General features: G+C 39.9%; 2 protein-coding genes across 2 annotated transcripts in view; one reads left to right on the top strand and one right to left on the bottom strand.

The window, feature by feature from the left end:
* Nucleotides 1-5,799, top strand: part of efr3a (EFR3 homolog A (S. cerevisiae)) — a 59,351-nt gene extending 53,552 nt beyond the window's left edge. Inside the window, 1 exon segment of the mRNA XM_068726072.1 lies at nt 208-5,799. Within this exon segment, the coding sequence (XP_068582173.1) occupies nt 208-313 (106 nt within the window). The 3' untranslated portion in view covers nt 314-5,799.
* A 699-nt stretch (nt 5,800-6,498) lies between these two features.
* Nucleotides 6,499-10,963, bottom strand: oc90 (otoconin 90). The gene is made up of 7 exons (XM_068726127.1): nt 10,960-10,963; nt 9,755-10,006; nt 8,325-8,423; nt 8,043-8,214; nt 7,608-7,714; nt 7,212-7,494; nt 6,499-6,829 (listed from the first exon to the last, which is right to left on the bottom strand). The coding sequence occupies exons 1-7, from the start codon at nt 10,961-10,963 to the stop codon at nt 6,499-6,501; spliced, it is 1,248 nt and encodes a 415-aa protein (XP_068582228.1).
* Between the last annotated feature and the right edge of the window lie 8,550 nt (nt 10,964-19,513).

A 19,513-nucleotide genomic window follows, 5' to 3' on the forward strand; every position in this document is an offset into this window, starting at 1 on the left:
TGAACTCATCTACTGCAGTAGAACTCTGACTGTGGAGAAGAACCTCGTACAAACACACTCCTAAACATCTGAACTACAGTAGAGAGGATGAAACTCTGGATTAAACAACATAAGATCTGACTGTAGAACAGTCAGCATCCATCAGTTTCTCCATCTAATTGGGAATATATGGAAACCCTTAATTAACATCTTGCTCCTCCCCCCCAGGCCTCCACCCAGCCCGTCCGGAGTGGTCTCCATCTCATCGGGTCACACTCAGCACCAGTCCGTCCCCGTCTACGAGATGAAGTTCCCAGACCTGTGTGTCTACTGATCAGGCCTCCACAAAACCAGCTGAAATTCAAACACATGATTAGAAAATATCTACTAATCACAATCTGTATTTCCTCGATTCAGACCAGCACAAAGGTGTCACACAGCAAATCAGATATCTGAGATGTGACATGAAGACGAAACGTAAAAGTGTAACTTCCTTTAATCTCACGTGAAACTCTCCAGACCTGAACATCGGCCACCGGCTGGAAACGGTTCTTCTGAATCCCAATAATGTAGTTCACCACTCTAAACTCGTCTTCTTTATAGAAGTCCAGTTTCAGCCCCGCCAGCTCTAAATCAACTAAACTAAAGCCCTGAGTCACCGAGAACAAACGGAGACGAACATCTTCCACTCTACAGATGTCCTCCCAGCATGCCGCTGATCTAACGTCACCGTCGGTCCAGCTAAAGCTTCACACCTTGTACATACGCCGCAAGTCTGAAATTAAACTCTCGTGTAAACGGCTAAAACCAGTTCTAGGCTTAAACGTTGCGTCTGGTCTTAAGGTGCTTCTTCTTCTTCTAGTGTCTGCTCTTATGTTCAGTAGGTGTCAGTGTCACAGATATGTAGAAATGTACAATCTATTAGTGTCAGAGAGGAACGCTGGAGTAACGTCACAGGTGGTGGAAGAAAGATTTGTTTCAGGGTTCACTGCTGCACGACCGGTCCAACCTGTTCAGTCCGGTTCTGTCTCGTTATGAACCATGATTGGTTTCAACGAGCAGCTGAGTTCGGTGTGAGGAGATGAACTGAAAGCGGTCGGTGGTTCTGATCCAGAACGTTGCCTTCAGGAACACGGGGTCACCCTGTGGTACGGTTGGTTCCTGGTCAGGTTCTGTTGAGCAGAACCATTCCTTGCCCTCGTCTGTTGGTTTGAAGTTAGGGTCAGGAGACTGTAGATAACCTTCATCACCAGCCTGCACACACTCATGTGTTTTAGTGTAAATACAAATGTAGTTTGTTTTCAGACATTGGACTTTATTACATTGGATAGAATATACAGAGTGAGCACAAAACTTAAACTGCAATATACTGAGAAGTTCCATGGAGGGATGATCATCTACTGTGCGTTAGAAATAAGTTCATACACATATTGGATTCATATAGATAGAGTTTGTTCCTGCACTTTTGCCTCGACATATTTCGGCACTTATTTACTTGTATTTAACAAAAAGGCAGATGTTCATCTCCACAAGGAGACTGATGTCTCAGCTTCAGCTGATGTCTTTGACAGCGTGGGACGTCTGTCTTTTTTCGTCATTAGTATTTGTATCAGCACTTTTTAACGACAATGAAAGAAGTATAGAAATTAAAAAATCCGCGAAAAACAATTAACAGTATCTCTGTTGCACTTGTTGCCATTTTTCCATCTCTGTTTGTGGAGTTAGGTTTTGTCTGCACGTCCGCCGTGATGCGGCCTTCATCTCCTCTCAGCTTCTAGACAAACGAACCGACCTTGTTCCGCTCCAGTTCCATGAATTCAACATCTAAAAATACCGAATGTTGTCGGAGCCGCCGTACGACGAGCTTTATTAGGGAGTTTCACAGCGAAATACGAGAGCAGCAGCAGCTCATCAGAGATAAACCCCCCCCCCCCCCCACCGGATCCGCCCTCGGACACCGACGCTTTGGAGGATTGAATCGCGTTTGCTTATTAGTCGTCACGAGGCGTTTCTGGAGCTGGAACCTCGGTATCTGCTGCAGAGCTGCAGCTGTGATCTGTAATAACAGATGGTTATCAGCGCTTCCTCTGATCAGAGATCTGCAGTCGGAGGCAGACGCCCGCTGCCGTCGTTGGGTCTGAGCAGCTGGTTCGGGTTGAAGGCCAGCGCTTCCCTCTTCGCTCACAGACGATCGGTTTGTTCGCGGCGTATCCTCAGAATCAGATGGTGAACGATGGAGAAGTGGATGAAAGAGACGGGGGAAGAAGGGATGTTTGTGTTTCAGATGGTTTTTGTATGTCAAAGGTTGTCGAGCGCAGGTTTGTGTTCCCGAACGAGAAAGGTTGGCCGGTTTGAAATCACCAACGTGAGCCCCGTTGACCTGGATCAGTACAGAACGCACGTCAATGCAGCAGAACGTTGTGCGATCAGCGGTGGAGGCGGTGAGCTGTAAATAACGTCTGTACGCTTTAAGGGGAAGACGAGTGGAGCCTGTTCAGGTCTGAAGCACCACGCAGGTCGAGGGTCATGTAATCAGTAGGGTTAGCGGAGGTTAGCATTGGAGCTGTCCTCTTAAAGTATAAGTAACCTTAGCCGAGTTAGCATAGCTACAACAAACAATAACAAGAGTCATTTAGTAGCTTTTCTGGAGCTTTCGATCATCAGCAGATGGACTTTAACCAGAAGTCAAGGACATTTTCGTTTTGTCTTTTAATCAAACCCATGAAATGAAGGGTGTTATGGGTAGCTTCTCAGCGAGGCATTGTGCGACCGTACGCGTCACGCGAGCCGATTGGTTGATTGATGTGGGTGTACAACAAAACAGAGCACTTTCACCAGCGTGCAGCCCGAAGAACATGTTTCAGCCTCTGAAAGTAGATCTCAGATCCAGAATGACATGACGCCCACCTCAATGCAGACCGTCCCGTCACGCCTCGCCTGAGACACACCACGTTTGTTGACAGGTATGCGAGCTGTGACCAGACAGTCATCCAGCTTGGAGCTTAATTCCAGGTTTAAGTGGAGTCTTAGTCTGTTCTGAATGTGAGGGTTAGCTCACTGCTAAACCTGCTAATAGCTGCACATGTTTGGAAGAAAGTTCACGGTCTTTTTGTCGGAACGGGCAGAACTCTGAGCCTCAAAGAAATAACGATCCCTTCGATATCTTCCTCTGTATAAAACCCCATATCCTCCACTGAAAGCGGTTCTATCGACGCTGCGTAGACGTCTTAGCTTTACATGCAAACTCTTATGATTTCATATCATAGCTGTACTTAGAAACATGCATCACATGAACTAGCTGCACGATATCTTATCAACACGTTCAGAACCAGAAGTTCAAACCAGCGCAGTGCACACGTCACTGAAGAGGAGGATGTTTGGAGAACACGATCACTTCCTTTATGAATGTGTCATTACCGCAGTATATCATATATTTTTGTACATTTTATGCATCATGTGTGGATACGTTGTTGCCTGGTAGAGATTAGGAGATCGCTCGTGGAGACGAAGACGAGCGCTGAATTCTTTTCATTTTCAAACTATTGTTGTTGTTTACGATGAAGTCGGTTCAGGGTTTCAATGGGATTGTGCAGTTCTGATCAATACGGGAGAAATGGTCTCATTCATGACAATGTTACTTGATTATTATTTTTATTTTTATTAGAATCCATTATGTCATTTCAAATGTGCTGAGAAATGAATTAATATCGATAGTTATTTTTGCATAGATGAAGTGGAATGAATCTGATCATTTTAGCGTCGAGTTGAATTCTTTGTTCAGGAAGTTGCAGCTTCGCTTTTTAGGAATAAAATCCTTCCAGACCTTCTGATTGAGAAGACTCACAGCTTAACGTCCCTTTGATTCACTTCTGATGGACGTTATGACACGTGGACCTTATGTCTTTAAGAAGTCCCAATCCAGATGGCAACAGTGTACTTCCTGTTTACTCAAACACAGGACCTGTACTCTCAGAAATAATGGCGCTGACTAGAACCACATTCTACGGATGGTCCACATAGGAGAACCCTTTTATGGTTCCTGGTAGAACCTTTTATAAAAGTTCTACTAGGAACCCTGTCTGAGGGTTTGACTACAACCCAACATAAAGATGTATACCTAGAACCATCTGTGAAAACCTTTCTTATTCCAATGGCTTCCTCTAGAACCCACCCAGGAGGTTCTACTAAGACCTGTTGGAGGAACCTGTTCGGAACCCTTATTTCTAAGAGTACAGTTTAAAGAGCAGGACTTTCCCCCAAATAGAAATACGATAAATAATAAGAATAAGAGTCATAAAAACCCTTTAACTTTGTGTTCATGTTCTTTAATATCTTTGTGAAGCTGACAGTGAATAAAAAGACGTCTCTTTCTACGTGTTGAGGTCCGTTAAAATAGCTGCAATCTAACTTTTGTCAACTCCACCTATTGAGAAAATGTTAACATGGAGTGTGAATGTGAGAGTTCTGGTTGAGTGAATCTGGAACCTGAAGCTGCAACTTCCTGTTAAGAGTCGAAGCTGACCGATAAATAAAGTTTAAATCAGAAATCAATCAGTCTGATTTCATAGATTTATCGTTTGATGAATAAAATGCTGTTAATAACCGTCAGAATGAAACATGATGTTTGCACTTTGATCACTGTGTACCTGGTACTAGAGCAGACATGATCAGCGTGTGGTACGACTTGATCTTCACAGGTGTTCTTTCCCCAATGTTCAGTTTGTGGTAATCCAGAATGTGTGTGTGTGTGTGTGTGTGTGTGTGTGTGTGTGTGTGTGTGTGTGTGTGTGTGTGTGTGTGTGTGTGTGTGTGTGTGTGTGTGTGTGTGTGTGAGAGAAACTGTGACAAGTCCGTCCTGACCGGTGATTAAAGTCGGCATCAAGTCTTAATCGTGGTATTTAAGACCAGCTGACCTGCCTTACTTCACAATGCTGGACTCACGTTTCAAGACGGACTTTTCTTCAGTTTGGATAAAAAATGAACAGAAGAACAAAAGAGGGAAAGAAAAGAGCTCCTGGTGATGTTTTCTTATGTTTGTGATGCAACTGTCTGTATTTTTGTGCCAGTTTTAGAGATTCAAGTTGTCTGTTCAGCCTTCACAGTGACGGACCGCTAAAGCTCGGCGGAGGACTTTAACCACTCGACAGTTCTGAGGTTCTGCTTCTCTGAACGGTTCCACTTTCACTTTTACATTGGTGCATTTGTTTAAATCACTCGCTTCATTTCATCCATGTTTAATCGTTAATTACAAAATCAACTAACTACTTGAGTCAGACACAGTTTCTGTAGTTTGTGGGTTCAAAAAACGAAATGTTTTTCTGTCGAATAGTCTTTACTTTGTCCAATGAATCTATTGATGAGCATCATCTATTATTACTTATTCTCAACCTTTGGATCAATGTATGTGTGACAAAATAATCTCAACCCAAAGGTCCACTTACTGGCCTTATATTATATCTTATATCTTATATTATATGTTATATTATATTGTCACAATTAATCCTTGATTTTGCAACTAATCAATAAAATGTGAAAATAAATCCAAAGCTCAACTAATCTATAAAGATGTTAAATTTTTAATTATGTAAAACAGCAAATCCTCCAAAAAACTATTTAATTATCGATTAACTGACAAATTATTTTCAGTGTTAACGTGTTCATAAAATCCTCAAGTTCACTTTAAGATCAAAACATGAAACAAGTGGAACCAACAGACGTGTTGGAGCAGAACCTCAGCGCTTCACCACATTCTATTCAACAGTAACGTGTTCGTTGAGATTGATGTTCCAGACTAAAATAAAATGTTTCTATCAATACTGAGCTGTGATGTCCTCATTAGTTCTATTTGTTGGAATGCTGATTCGGCATTCCAAGTATTGTTCTTCAAATCTTTATTCCTCCATTTCTTCCGTCCCCCTTTTTTTGGCACTTATCTCCTTCCACATTTTTTAAGCTACAGAAACCATTCAAATATCAAAATGTTCAGCTCTTTAAGGACACCCCTGCTATGTCTCTTCATATTTATAACTTTTAAACTTTTTGAATTATTAAGCTTTTTGCAACTTATTTTTTGAATGGGATATCTATGGAGAAAATCTTCAAATCCTGTTAAACTTCTTGAACTTTCAAAGCCTTCTTCTTTCTCATACTTTCAGCTACAGACACCATAGTTAGACGTTTCAATAGAAGGGTTTTCAGCAGTGCAGTTTAAATGCTTTCGGGCTTCAACATTTTTAGGACAGGTAGTCTCTCATTTCTGTATTTTCAGCAATGTTTTTGCAATTAATTTCAGCTTTCCAACGCATTTTCAGCAGGAAATGCATTTTCTAGTTAAAGAATAAAATGCAACAGACAAATCTTTTATTCATTGTTAATTTTAATACTTTTTGCTCCTTTGATGAAAACAATCTGTGAAGAAATCAAAGTAAACGTTTGTTTTTTTTTAAATTACAACTTTATTTATCGGGAACAAAATAATCTGACAATAAAAGCTGCCTTTGAAATGTAATACATTCACGTCTAGTTTCCCTCCTCCTCCTCCTCCTCCTCCTCTTCTTCCTCCTCTTCTCCTCCTCCCTCCTCCTCTTCCTCTTCCTCCTCTTTCACCCCGGTCCCTCCTGGTCTCTCTGCTGGTCTCTCTCCTGGTCTCTCTGCTGGTCTCTCTGCTGGTCTCTCTCCTGGTCTCTCTCCTGGTCTCCCTGAACTCGGCCTGTGGTTGTGGGTTTGAGCGCCGCTGTGTGTCGGTGGATCTCTGTCCTCCTCACTGGAGGGAGGAGGAGGAGGAGGTGTGGAGCTGCCAGACGGTCCAGCTGCAGGACTCTCTTGGTCCTTCAGGTCGGAGCTTTCATCGCTGCAGACAGATGTTTGTGTTGTTGAGTTGGACTGAACTTCAATTCTGTCAAAATGTTTTAAAAGCTTCTAAAACTGAAATATTTGATGATTTATAGTTTAATATTTTCTTTTATTTAAAACAAACTGAAGAGTTCAAACCTCTCGATTCTACGAACTTGAAGGAGATTCGTCTGTTTAACTCTTTTAGTGGATTGAATACATTAAAATTAATTATTTAATTCAATCACCATCAGAGGTGGAAGAAATACTCAGATACTTTGTTACAAGTAAAAGTCTCACGTTCAAAATTTGACTTACAAAATATAGACACAAAAAGCAGAAGTGCTGATTATGCAGAGCAGTGACCCGTGCCGACTCCTTGATTTAACTCCTCCTCTCACCTGTCGTGGACTTGGAGAGGAGGAGGAGGAGGAGGTGCGTTGGTAAGCGTCTGCTCCTCCCCCACGTTCGCGTCAGAGTTTCCTCCCCGCGCCTCCTCGCTCTCCTCACTGGACCGAGGGGAAAGCTGTGGTTTGGGGGGCCGGCTGGCCCGGCGGCAGGGGGGGGCGGGGCCGCGGCACCGCTGCTGCTGCAGGCTGTGGTTGAAGTGGGACGCCGCCATACACTCCGCCGTGGCTTTGTCACACACACACTGCAGCTTATCGCACACAGCGACGCCCTGACCTGGTGACCGAGGGGTTAAAGATTAGATCTGTACTATGACACATAATATGATGGCATGTTATTATGACACCATATTAACGCCATTGTAGGTAAAAAAGTCTGTGTGGACTCACATCGTGGCTTCCCGCTCTCGCAGGAGACGTGAGCGCTGAGCTTCCTCCCCGACCGGCAGCCCATAGAGCCGATCTGCTTCAGGCAGCACTGGTGGAAGAAGCAGCACCTGATGGAGATCAGGGTTCCTCGTCAGCCTCACACAGTGTGCACAAATCAGCTCAGCGTCAAAGGGACACAGTGGAGGGTTTGTTTCATGCAGGAGGAACCATTCATCTCCTTTAATATATATATATATATATATTGTCATATAATCATTACGATGCATCTCTTTAAATTTTGATAGAATACTACGTTCCTACACGCTGTGTTGCACACTGGAGTGAAGTTTCGGTTGGTTGCAATCTGCAACCTCACCACTAGATGCTGCCGAATGTTTATTATGTTAGCGTTAGCGTTATGTGCGTCGGTGGTAATGCGTCATCAGTCCTGCTGACCTGTCCAGCTGGTCCTGGGGTCGACCCCCGCCCTCCTGTCCGCAGTAGCAGCCGTACATCTCGTACTCGTGCGGGCATCGACCCGTCAGGCAGTGGAGCATCTCCCCCAGAGCCGGCATCTCCCGCCGGGCTCGCCCGTCGCTGCCGTACAGGGTGAAGGAGCGACTGCACTCTTTCGGAGGAAACACAGGTTTTGCACATTCAAACAGGATTCAGACGCCTTGAAAATGTGGCTAAAGTTAAATAATTAAAGGGCAAATAGATTGAGTTACACTGTTTCACCTTTGCTGTCTGGATGTACTTGTATGTCGCTCAACCCAACAGACTCCAGCAGCGACCAGGCAAAGAACGGCACCGTCCTCTTCTGAGCCGCCTCCCAGTCTGCCAACGGACACGCAAAACATTCACAGCTTGAGTTAACGTCCACTTAAAGGAACAGCGTGTACGTTCTAGTGCCATCTAGTGGTTTGTGGCAGATTGCAACCAACTAAAGAGATAGTACTCGTGTAAACACAGCGGCTGTGGCCGACTGAATTAGGCTTCACTTTTGTTTACACGTTCACAGAGCTATCGATGAAATATTGGCTTTTTACTCCTGGATATCGTATTGGACGTACAGTAAGGCTGGTTGCCATCGATTCGAGTATCCTTCACTTCACCACAGCGGACAATCACTCCCCCTAAACGTTTCACACTGTTCCTCTAAAGAAGACGCGCACGGCACTACGGGACATTAACACTGTACGCCTGCAGGGACCGGACGGTGTTAGAAAGAAACTCGGAGGCGTTAAATGCTGTCGGTGCGCTCGTCGAAGCCTCGGGGCTTTTATCGTGAAGCAGCTGAGAGACGAGAGAGGTGCCGGGCCTCCGCTGTCGGCTTCACTTATCCTGAATCGGGCTCTTCAGAATCTCTGGGTGTCTCTGAGTTTTGTTCACAAGTGATGGTGAAGTGAAGCTTGAGAGTGAACGCTGTGTTTAGAACACTTTCACCTCTTCACTGTCAGACAGACCTTTCTGGGAACTGAAGCCGGTGTCTCTGCTCTCTTCAGAGACACCGGACTCCATTCACACAAACAGTGATTCTACCTCTCAGGACACAGGAGGAGCTGGACTACTTGCTTGTGTTTTTGTGTGGCGTTGGTGTTTTGAAGGGTTAGTTTAGATTCACCAAAGGGAAACAGACTCTGACACCAGCTTGATGTGGGAGGAAGTGGTTATTATTGCCTCCTACAAAACGGGGAGACTCTGGTAACTGGTTTTGGTCCCAGTTCGGAGGCTGTTTGAACCCTGTTGATGAGTTGAAGACCTGAGGTCTGTGCTGAAGGACGTACAGAACCTCCTCACTCGTTGTCTTAGACTCAGCCTGGTGGTTTGTTTTCGCTGCTTTCTGCTCTACTGATCCAGTCTACTTCTCTCTGTTGGGAGGATGTGCATTCACTGTTAATGTCCATTATGGGCTGATCATTCTTCTGTCATTAGATCACTTCCTTTAACTTCTGTGCCCCTTTTAGATATCATTGACTTTGTTGAACCCGTGAGAGAAACCGGTTTAATTTATTCATTTCATTTAGATTTCATTGAACTTGACGAGGCGGCGCAGAGCAAAGACGCCGAATGTGGGAAGAGGCCGACGGCGTCTTGGAGGGTGATTAGAAGAAAAGAGGTCAGACAGAAACACAGCGTGTCATTTTTGGTATATTTGAACTGCGAACCATCTGCGTCTTTCTCCTGCGAGCTGTCTGCCAGCTCCTCCTCCTCCTCCTCCTCCTCCTTCTCTTGAGGAGCTTCCTCTGCTGTTTCAGACGTTCCGTGCGGCTCCTCTTCAGATCCGACCTCGGCCGTCGCCATGAGCGAGGTCACCGTCGTGGTCCGGGGGGAGGCGTTGACCTCTGACCTCGGTGTCGCCTGAGAGACGCTTCTCACTGAGGTCCACGGTGAGGTTGTGGATTGTTGAGTTTCCTGTCCTGAAGCAGGAAGGTCAGAGATTATTGAAAATCAGGGTTAGTTATTTAATATCCAGGTTTAGTCGTGGATGGAAAGGGACATTTCTGTAAATCTCTGCTATATTTGGATGAAAATGTGACTTCTGACTCAAGATGATTAAGAAAGTTCATATTCCAAAACGAGGAACAGAAGTTGAGGTCTCTCGTGTGCCCTCTAGTGGAATCCTTCAGTAACACGCCTAGTGCATCTCTACAAATGTGGACAATTTGGATCATGATGCAGCCGGTTGTCTTTGCAAAACACGTGTTTAAAAAGCAAACATATCTCTTTCCTAAATGCACGTCGCTCCCTTACAGATAAATATGTAAACCTTGAGTTCAAATCATCCAAATATACTGTAAAGTCATTTTTGTACATACATCAACAAGTAGATTTTGTAGCAGAGAGTTTTTGGTTTTATTCCTATAGTTTTTTAGATTTTGTTTTGCGTCCACTCTGACACAATGGAGGTGATGGAAATGAAGTGTCTGGTGCTCACATCGTGAAAAACAGACTCAGAATCAGTGTCCTGTTCCTCCAGATAGACCACAGCTTCACGCCACTATTTCTCTGGTAGAAAACTGTCTCCAGTGTGTTCTGGGGATTATCCACAGGACTGTCTGTAAATATGTTGCTGCAGTATTTTTTTAAAAACCTTATGTTTTGAGCCACAATCTAAATTCCATTCTCCTCCATTGTACCGGGGAGGATACAGAAATCTCAGAGACAAATATCAGTTAGCTGCACAGAAAAATCAGAAGATAAACTATCTGCATGTGTGGATGAAAGAAAACATGTTTCTTTAAATGAGCGTTAAAGCCACGCGACCATATGGTTGAACTCATGCAAATGTGCAGATTAAAGTGATTCTGACACTTTCTGCAACAGATGCAAATTTCCAAGACGGTGCTGAACTTTAATTAATTCCACTCACCCATCATTAACGATATGCTAATTTATTTCAGCCTCACCTCGGCTCAGCGGATGCAGAGGAACAGCAATAGGTGTGAGCGACCTCAAGTCTTCCTCCCATGAAGCGGGAGTCGCGGGTGAGACGGCAGCGGTTCTCCCTGGGTTGGTTTCTGGTGGTGAGCTCGTTGTTGAGAATCTTCTGGTCACCCTGGGAGTCATTGTGGGGCCTGTGGAGATGGCTGTAATCACAGGAGGAGAGATCCTAAAAACACAGTAGACTGTGACTTTTTATACGATACGATGGATTCTTATGACATTTCTGGTAATACTATACTAAGAATTTTCATGACATTCATAGACATGCGATACTTTCTACTTTTTTTCATGAAGTTTGATAATAGTTGACATTTACATATTTCATGATATCTTTTCGACATGAAAAAGTCATTGTAAAACATATCCAAAAAAGTCATAATATAACATGTAGAAAAAAAAAGTCATAGTATAGCATGTCGAAAAAAATCATAGTATAGCATGTGGAAAAAAGAATAATAGTATAGCAAGTAAAAAAAGAAAATCATAGTATAGCATGTCGGAAAATAGAAAAAACAGTCATAGTATAGACTGTCAAAAAACAATCATAAAAAAGTCATAGTACAGTATGTCGAAATATTTCATGAAAAAAAAGTCATAGAATATTATGTTGAAATATTTCATGAAGAGTCATTACTAAGACTGGTGACCGTGGCTAAGTGGAGAGCAGAGCCGCCACTCCATCAGAGGATTAGCGGTTCAATCCCCGGCTCCTGCTCTACTATTCTCTTAACCCCAAAATTGCTCCCGTAGCTGAGACTACACTGTGTAGATAGATACTGAATTGTAAGTCGCTTTGGATGAAAGTGTCTTTTAAATGACTGTAATGTAATTTCATAGTTTCATGAAAAAAAAGTCATAGTAGAAGCAGGCAAAGCATGATGATCCAAAGAAAATGTACAGAGGACATACAGAAGGGATGTCCAGAAGTGGGTTTGAACCTGGGCCCAACTAGGTTTGAGGCAACATGCTAACCCCTGCACCACAAGCAACACAATTTCATTGGTGACGAAAGAGTCATAGTGTAGTAAGCAGAGAAAAGTCATAAAAAGTCATAGCATGGGATGTCGAAAAAAGTCAAAAAACAGTAATAGTTAAGCATGTTGAAAAATAGAAAAAAGTCATAGTATCGCATGTCGAAAAAAATAAAAAAAACAGTCATAGTATAGCATGTCGAAAAAAGGAAAAAACAGTCATAGTATATTATGTCGAAAGCAGTCACAGTATAGCATGTCGAAAAAAGTGAAAAACGGTCATAGAATAGCCTCTCAAAAAAAGTGAAAAACGGTCATAGTATAGCATGTCGAAAAAAGTGAAAAACGGTCATAGAATAGCCTCTCAAAAAAAGTAAAAAATGGTCATAGTATAGCATGTCGAAAAAAACAGTCATAGTATAGCATGTCGAAAACGGTCATAGTATATCATGTTGAAAAAAGTCGAAAACATTCATAGTATAGCCTGTCGAAAGCAGTCACAGTATAGACTGTTCAAAAAAGTGAAAAACGGTCATAGTATAGCATGTCGAAAAATGGAAAAAAACAGTCATAGTATAGCCTGTCGAAAAAAATGAAAAAAACAGTCATAGTATATTATGTCGAAAAAAGTCAAAAACAGTCATAGTATAACATGTCGAAAAAAGTCAAAAACGGTCATAGTATAGCATGTCGAAAAAAGGAAAAAACAGTCATAGTATAGCATGTCGAAAAAAGTCAAAAACATTCATAGTATAATATGTTGAAAAAAGTAAAAAAACAGTCATAGTATATTATGTCGAAAACATTCATAGTATAGCCTGTCGAAAAAAGTGAAAAACGGTCATAGTATAGCATGTCGAAAAAAGTCAAAAACGGTCATAGTATAGCATGTCGAAAAAACAGTCATAGTACAGCATGTCGAAAAAACAGTCATAGTATAGCATGTCGAAAAAAGTCAAAAACGGTCATAGTATAGCATGTCGAAAAAACAGTCATAGTATAGCATGTCAAAAAAACAGTCATAGTATAGCATGTCGAAAAAAGTCAAAAACGGTCATAGTATATTATGTCGAAAACATTCATAGTATAGCCTGTCGAAAGCAGTCATAGTATAGACTGTTGAAAAAAGTAAAAAACAGTCATAGTATGTCATGTCGAAAAAAGTCAAAAACAGTCATAGTATAATATGTCAAAAACATTCAAAGTATAGCATGTCGAAAGCAGTCATAGTATAGACTGTTGAAAAAAGTGAAAAACGTTCATAGTAGTCTCTGTCGAAAATAATGAAAAAAACAGTCATAGTATATTATGTCGAAAAAAGTCAAAAACAGTCATAGTATAGCATGTCGAAAAAAGTCAAAAACGGTCATACTATAGCTGTCGAAAAAAGGAAAAAACAGTCATAGTATAGCGTGTCGAAAAAAGTGAAAAACAGTCATAGTATAGCCTGTTGAAAAAAGGAAAAAACAGTCATAGTATAGCATGTCGAAAAAAGTGAAAAACAGTCATAGTATAGCCTGTTGAAAAAAGGAAAAAACAGTCATAGTATAGCATGTCGAAAAAAGTGAAAAACAGTCATAGTATAGCATGTCGAAAAAAGTGAAAAACGGTCATAGTATAGCATGTCGAAAGCAGTCACAGTATAGACTGTCGAAAAAAGTGAAAAACGGTCATAGTATAGCATGTCGAAAAAAGTGAAAAACGGTCATAGTATAGCATGTCGAAAAAAGTGAAAAACAGTCATAGTATAGCATGTCGAAAGCAGTCACAGTATAGACTGTTGAAAAAAGTGAAAAACGGTCATAGTATAACATGTCGAAAAAAGCAAAAAACAGTCATAGTATAGACTGTCGAAAACAGTCATAGTATATTATGTCGAAAACATTCATAGTATAGCCTGTCGAAAGCAGTCAGAGTATAGAATGTTGAAAAAAGTGAAAAACGGTCATAGTATAGCCTGTCGAAAAACAATCATAAAAAAGTCATAGTATATTATGTTGGAATATTTCATGAAGAGTCATTACTGTGACTGGTGCGTGTGGCTAAGTGGAGAGCAGAGCTGCCTTTCGATCAGAGGGTTAGCGGTTCGATCCCCGGCTTCTGCTCTACTATTCTCTTAACCCCAAAATTGCTCCCGTAGCTGAGACTACACTGTGTAGATAGATACTGAATTGTAAGTTGCTTTGAATAAAATTGTCTGCTAAATGACTGTATTGTAATTTCATAGTACAGTATGTTGAAATATTTCATGAAAAAATTCATATTATAGTATGTAGAAATATTTCATGAACTATTTCATGAAAAAAAGCAGGCAAAGCATGACGATCCACGGAAAATGTATGGAGGACATACAGAAGGGATGTCCAGAACTGGGTTTGAACCTGGGTCCATCTAGGTTTGGGGCAACATGCTAACCCCTGCCCCACCAAGCAACACAACTTAATAGATGACAAAAGTGTCATAGTGTAGTTAGCCGAGAAATGTCATGGCTGGTGACCGTGGCTAAGTGGAGAGCAGAGCCGCCACTCCATCAGAGGGTTAGCGGTTCAATCCCCGGCTCCTGCTCTACTATTCTCTTAACCCCAAAATTGCTCCCGTAGCTGAGACTACACTGTGTAGATAGATACTGAATTGTAAGTCGCTTTGGATGAAAGTGTCTTTTAAATGACTGTAATGTAATTTCATAAATTCATGAAAAAAAAGTCATAGTAGAAGCAGGCAAAGCATGATGATCCAAAGAAAATGTACGGAGGACATACAGAAGGGATGTCCAGAAGTGGGTTTGAACCTGGGCCCAACTAGGTTTGAGGAAACATGCTAACCCCTGCAACACAATTTCATTGGTGACGAAAGAGTCATAGTGTAGTAACCAGAGAAAAGTCATAAAAAGTCATAGCATGGGCTGTCGAAAAAAGTCAAAAAAAAGTAATAGTTAAGCCTGTCGAAAAAAAAAAAAAAAAAAGTCATAGTATAGCATGTCGAAAACAGTCATAGTACAGCATGTCGAAAAAAGTCATAGTATAGCATGTCAAAAACAGTCATAGTATAGCATGTCAAAAACAGTCATAGTATAGCATGTCGAAAAAGTCATAGTATAGCATGTCAAAAAATGTCATAGTATAGCATGTCGAAAAAAGGAAAAAACAGTCATAGTATAGCCTGTCGAAAAAAGTCAAAAACGGTCATAGTATAGCATGTTGAGAGCAGTCACAGTATAGACTGTTGAAAAAAGTGAAAAACAGTCATAGTATAGTATGTCAAAAAACGTGAAAAAACTGTCATAGTATATTATGTCGAAAACATTCATAGTATAGCATGTCAAAAACAGTCACAGTATAGACTGTTGAAAAAAGTGAAAAACGTTCATAGTATAGCATGTCGAAAAATGGAAAAAAACAGTCATAGTATAGCCTGTTGAAAAAAATGAAAAAAACAGTCATAGTATATTATGTCGAAAAAAATGAAAAAAACAGTCATAGTATAGCATGTCAAAAAAAGTCAAAAACGGTAATAATATAGCATGTCGAAAAAAGGAAAAAACAGTCATATATAGCCTGTCGAAAAAAGTCAAAAACGGTCATAGTATAGCATGTCAAAAAAAGGAAAAAGCAGTCATAGTATAGCCTGTTGAAAAAAGTCAAAAACGGTCATAGTATAGCATGTCGAAAAAAGTCAAAAACATTCATAGTATAATATGTCGAAAACATTCATAGTATAGCCTGTCGAAAGCAGTCACAGTATAGACTGTCGAAAAAAGTGAAAAACGGTCAAAGTATAGCATGTCAAAAAAAATCAAAAACATTCATAGTATAGCATGTCGAAAACATTCATAGTATAGCATGTCGAAAGCAGTCACGGTATAGACTGTTGAAAAAAGTGAAAAACGGTCATAGTATAGCATGTCGAAAAAAGTCAAAAACGGTCATAGTATAACATGTCGAAAACAGAAAAAAACAGTCATATTATAGCATGTCGAAAAAAGTCAAAAACATTCATAGTATAGTATGTCGAAAAAAGTGAAAAAACAGTCATAGTATAGCATGTCGAAAAAAGTCAAAAAACAGTCATAGTATATTATGTCGAAAACATTCATAGTATAGCCTGTCGAAAGTAGTCACAGTATAGACTGTTGAAAAAAGTGAAAAATGGTCATAGTATAGCATGTCGAAAAAAGTCAAAAACGATCATAGTATAGCCTGTCGAAAAAAGTCAAAAACGGTCATATTATAGCATGTCGAAAAAAGTCAAAAAACAGTCATAGTATATTATGTCGAAAACATTCATAGTATAGCCTGTCGAAAGTAGTCACAGTATAGACTGTTGAAAAAAGTGAAAAATGGTCACAGTATAGCATGTCGAAAAAAGTCAAAAACAGTCATAGCATAGCATGTCGAAAAAAAGGAAAAAACAGTCATAGTATAGCATGTCGAAAAAATTAAAAAATGGTCATAGTATAGCCTGTCGAAAAAAGTGAAAAACGGTCATAGTATAGCATGTCGAAAAAAGTCAAAAAACAGTCATAGTATATTATGTCGAAAACATTCATAGTATAGCCTGTCGAAAGTAGTCACAGTATAGACTGTTGAAAAAAGTGAAAAATGGTCACAGTATAGCATGTTAAAAAAAGTCAAAAACGGTCATAGTATAGCATGTCGAAAGCAGTCAAAAACAGTCATAGTATAGACTGTAGAAAAAAGTGAAAAACGGTCATAGTATAGCATGTCGAAAAAAGTCAAAAACGGTCATAGTATAACATGTCGAAAACAGGAAAAAACAGTCATAATATAGCCTGTCGAAAAAAGTCAAAAACGGTCATATTATAGCATGTCGAAAAAAGTCAAAAACATTCATAGTATATTATGTCGAAAACATTCATAGTATAGCCTGTCGAAAGTAGTCACAGTATAGACTGTTGAAAAAAGTGAAAAATGGTCATAGTATAGCATGTCGAAAAAAGTCAAAAACGGTCATAGCATAGCATGTCGAAAAAAAGGAAAAAACAGTCATAGCATAGCATGTCGAAAAAAAGGAAAAAACAGTCATAGTATAGCCTGTCGAAAGTAGTCACAGTATAGACTGTTGAAAAAAGTGAAAAATGGTCACAGTATAGCCTTTCGAAAAAAAGGAAAAAACAGTCATAGTATATTATGTCGAAAAAAGTGAAAAACAGTCATAGTATAGCCTGTCGAAAAAAGTGAAAAACGGTCATAGTATAGCATGTCGAAAGCAGTCACAGTATAGACTGTTGAAAAAAGTGAAAAACGGTCATAGTATAGCATGTCGAAAAAAGTGAAAAACGGTCATAGTATAACATGTCGAAAAAATGAAAAAACATTCATAGTATAGTATGTCGAAAAAAGCCAAAAAACAGTCATAGTATATTATGTCGAAAAAAGTAAAAAAACAGTTATAGTATAGCCTGTTGAAAAAAGTGAAAAACGGTCATAGTATAGCCCGTCGAAAAAAGTCAAAAACAGTCATAGTATAGCTTGTCGAAAAAAATTAAAAAAACAGTCATAGTATATTATGTCGAAAAAAGTCAAAAACAGTCATAGTATAGCATGTCGAAAGCAGTCACAGTATAGACTGTTGAAAAAAGTGAAAAACGGTCATAGTATAGCCTGTCGAAAAACAATCATAAAAAAGTCATAGTATAGTATGTCGAAATATTTCATGAAAAAAAAGTCATAGTATATTATGTTGGAATATTTCATGAAGAGTCATTACTGTGACTGGTGCGCGTGGCTAAGTGTAGAGCAGAGCTGCCTTTCGATCAGAGGGTTAGCGGTTCGATCCCCGGCTCCTGCTCTACTATTCTCTTAACCCCAAAATTGCTCCCGTAGCTGAGACTACACTGTGTAGATAGATACTGAATTGTAAGTTGCTTTGAATAAAATTGTCTGCTAAATGACTGTATTGTAATTTCATAGTACAGTATGTTGAAATATTTCATGAAAAAATTCATATTATAGTATGTAGAAATATTTCATGAACTATTTCATGAAAAAAAGTAGGCACAGCATGATGATCCACGGAAAATGTATGGAGGACATACAGAAGGGATGTCCAGAACTGGGTTTGAACCTGGGTCCATCTAGGTTTGGGGCAACATGCTAACCCCTGCCCCACCAAGCAACACAACTTAATGGATGACAAAAGAGTCATAGTGTAGTTAGCCGAGAAATGTCATAAAAAGTCATAGCATGGCATGTCAAAATATTTCATGAAAAAAAAGTCATAATATATTATGTTGAAATATTTCATGAAGAGTCATTACTGAGACTGGTGACCGTGGCTAAGTGGAGAGCAGAGCCGCCACTCCATCAGAGGGTTAGCGGTTCAATCCCCGGCTCCTGCTCTACTATTCTCTTAACCCCAAAATTGCTCCCGTAGCTGAGACTACACTGTGTAGATAGATACTGAATTGTAAGTCGCTTTGGATGAAAGTGTCTTTTAAATGACTGTAATGTAATTTCATAAATTCATGAAAAAAAAGTCATAGTAGAAGCAGGCAAAGCATGATGATCCAAAGAAAATGTACGGAGGACATACAGAAGGGATGTCCAGAAGTGGGTTTGAACCTGGGCCCAACTAGGTTTGAGGAAACATGCTAACCCCTGCAACACAATTTCATTGGTGACGAAAGAGTCATAGTGTAGTAACCAGAGAAAAGTCATAAAAAGTCATAGCATGGGCTGTCGAAAAAAGTCAAAAAAAAGTAATAGTTAAGCCTGTCGAAAAAAAAAAAAAAAAAAGTCATAGTATAGCATGTCGAAAACAGTCATAGTATAGCCTGTCGAAAGCAGTCATAGTACAGCATGTCGAAAAAAGTCATAGTATAGCATGTCAAAAACAGTCATAGTATAGCATGTCAAAAACAGTCATAGTATAGCATGTCGAAAAAGTCATAGTATAGCATGTCAAAAAATGTCATAGTATAGCATGTCGAAAAAAGGAAAAAACAGTCATAGTATAGCCTGTCGAAAAAAGTCAAAAACGGTCATAGTATAGCATGTTGAGAGCAGTCACAGTATAGACTGTTGAAAAAAGTGAAAAACAGTCATAGTATAGTATGTCAAAAAACGTGAAAAAACTGTCATAGTATATTATGTCGAAAACATTCATAGTATAGCATGTCAAAAACAGTCACAGTATAGACTGTTGAAAAAAGTGAAAAACGTTCATAGTATAGCATGTCGAAAAATGGAAAAAAACAGTCATAGTATAGCCTGTTGAAAAAAATGAAAAAAACAGTCATAGTATATTATGTCGAAAAAAATGAAAAAAACAGTCATAGTATAGCATGTCGAAAAAAGTCAAAAACAGTCATAGTATAGCATGTCAAAAAAAGTCAAAAACGGTAATAATATAGCATGTCGAAAAAAGGAAAAAACAGTCATATATAGCCTGTCGAAAAAAGTCAAAAACGGTCATAGTATAGCATGTCGAAAAAAGGAAAAAGCAGTCATAGTATAGCCTGTTGAAAAAAGTCAAAAACGGTCATAGTAT

Source organism: Cebidichthys violaceus, unplaced genomic scaffold (genome assembly GCF_023349555.1).
Source record: "Cebidichthys violaceus isolate CVI_PGR_0920_01 unplaced genomic scaffold, fCebVio1.0.p SCAF_38, whole genome shotgun sequence".
In the NCBI taxonomy this organism is placed as follows: domain Eukaryota; kingdom Metazoa; phylum Chordata; class Actinopteri; order Perciformes; family Stichaeidae; genus Cebidichthys; species Cebidichthys violaceus.

Excerpts from the sequence above, each read along its gene's own strand:
- oc90 (XM_068726127.1), bottom strand. Across the intron at positions 8,424-9,754 it reads GCAGGAGAAAGACGCAGATG|ACTGGGAGGCGGCTCAGAAG; the intron begins GTTCGCAGTTCA and ends GTCCGTTGGCAG. Across the intron at positions 7,715-8,042 it reads CCCCAGGACCAGCTGGACAG|GTGCTGCTTCTTCCACCAGT; the intron begins GTCAGCAGGACT and ends GATCTCCATCAG.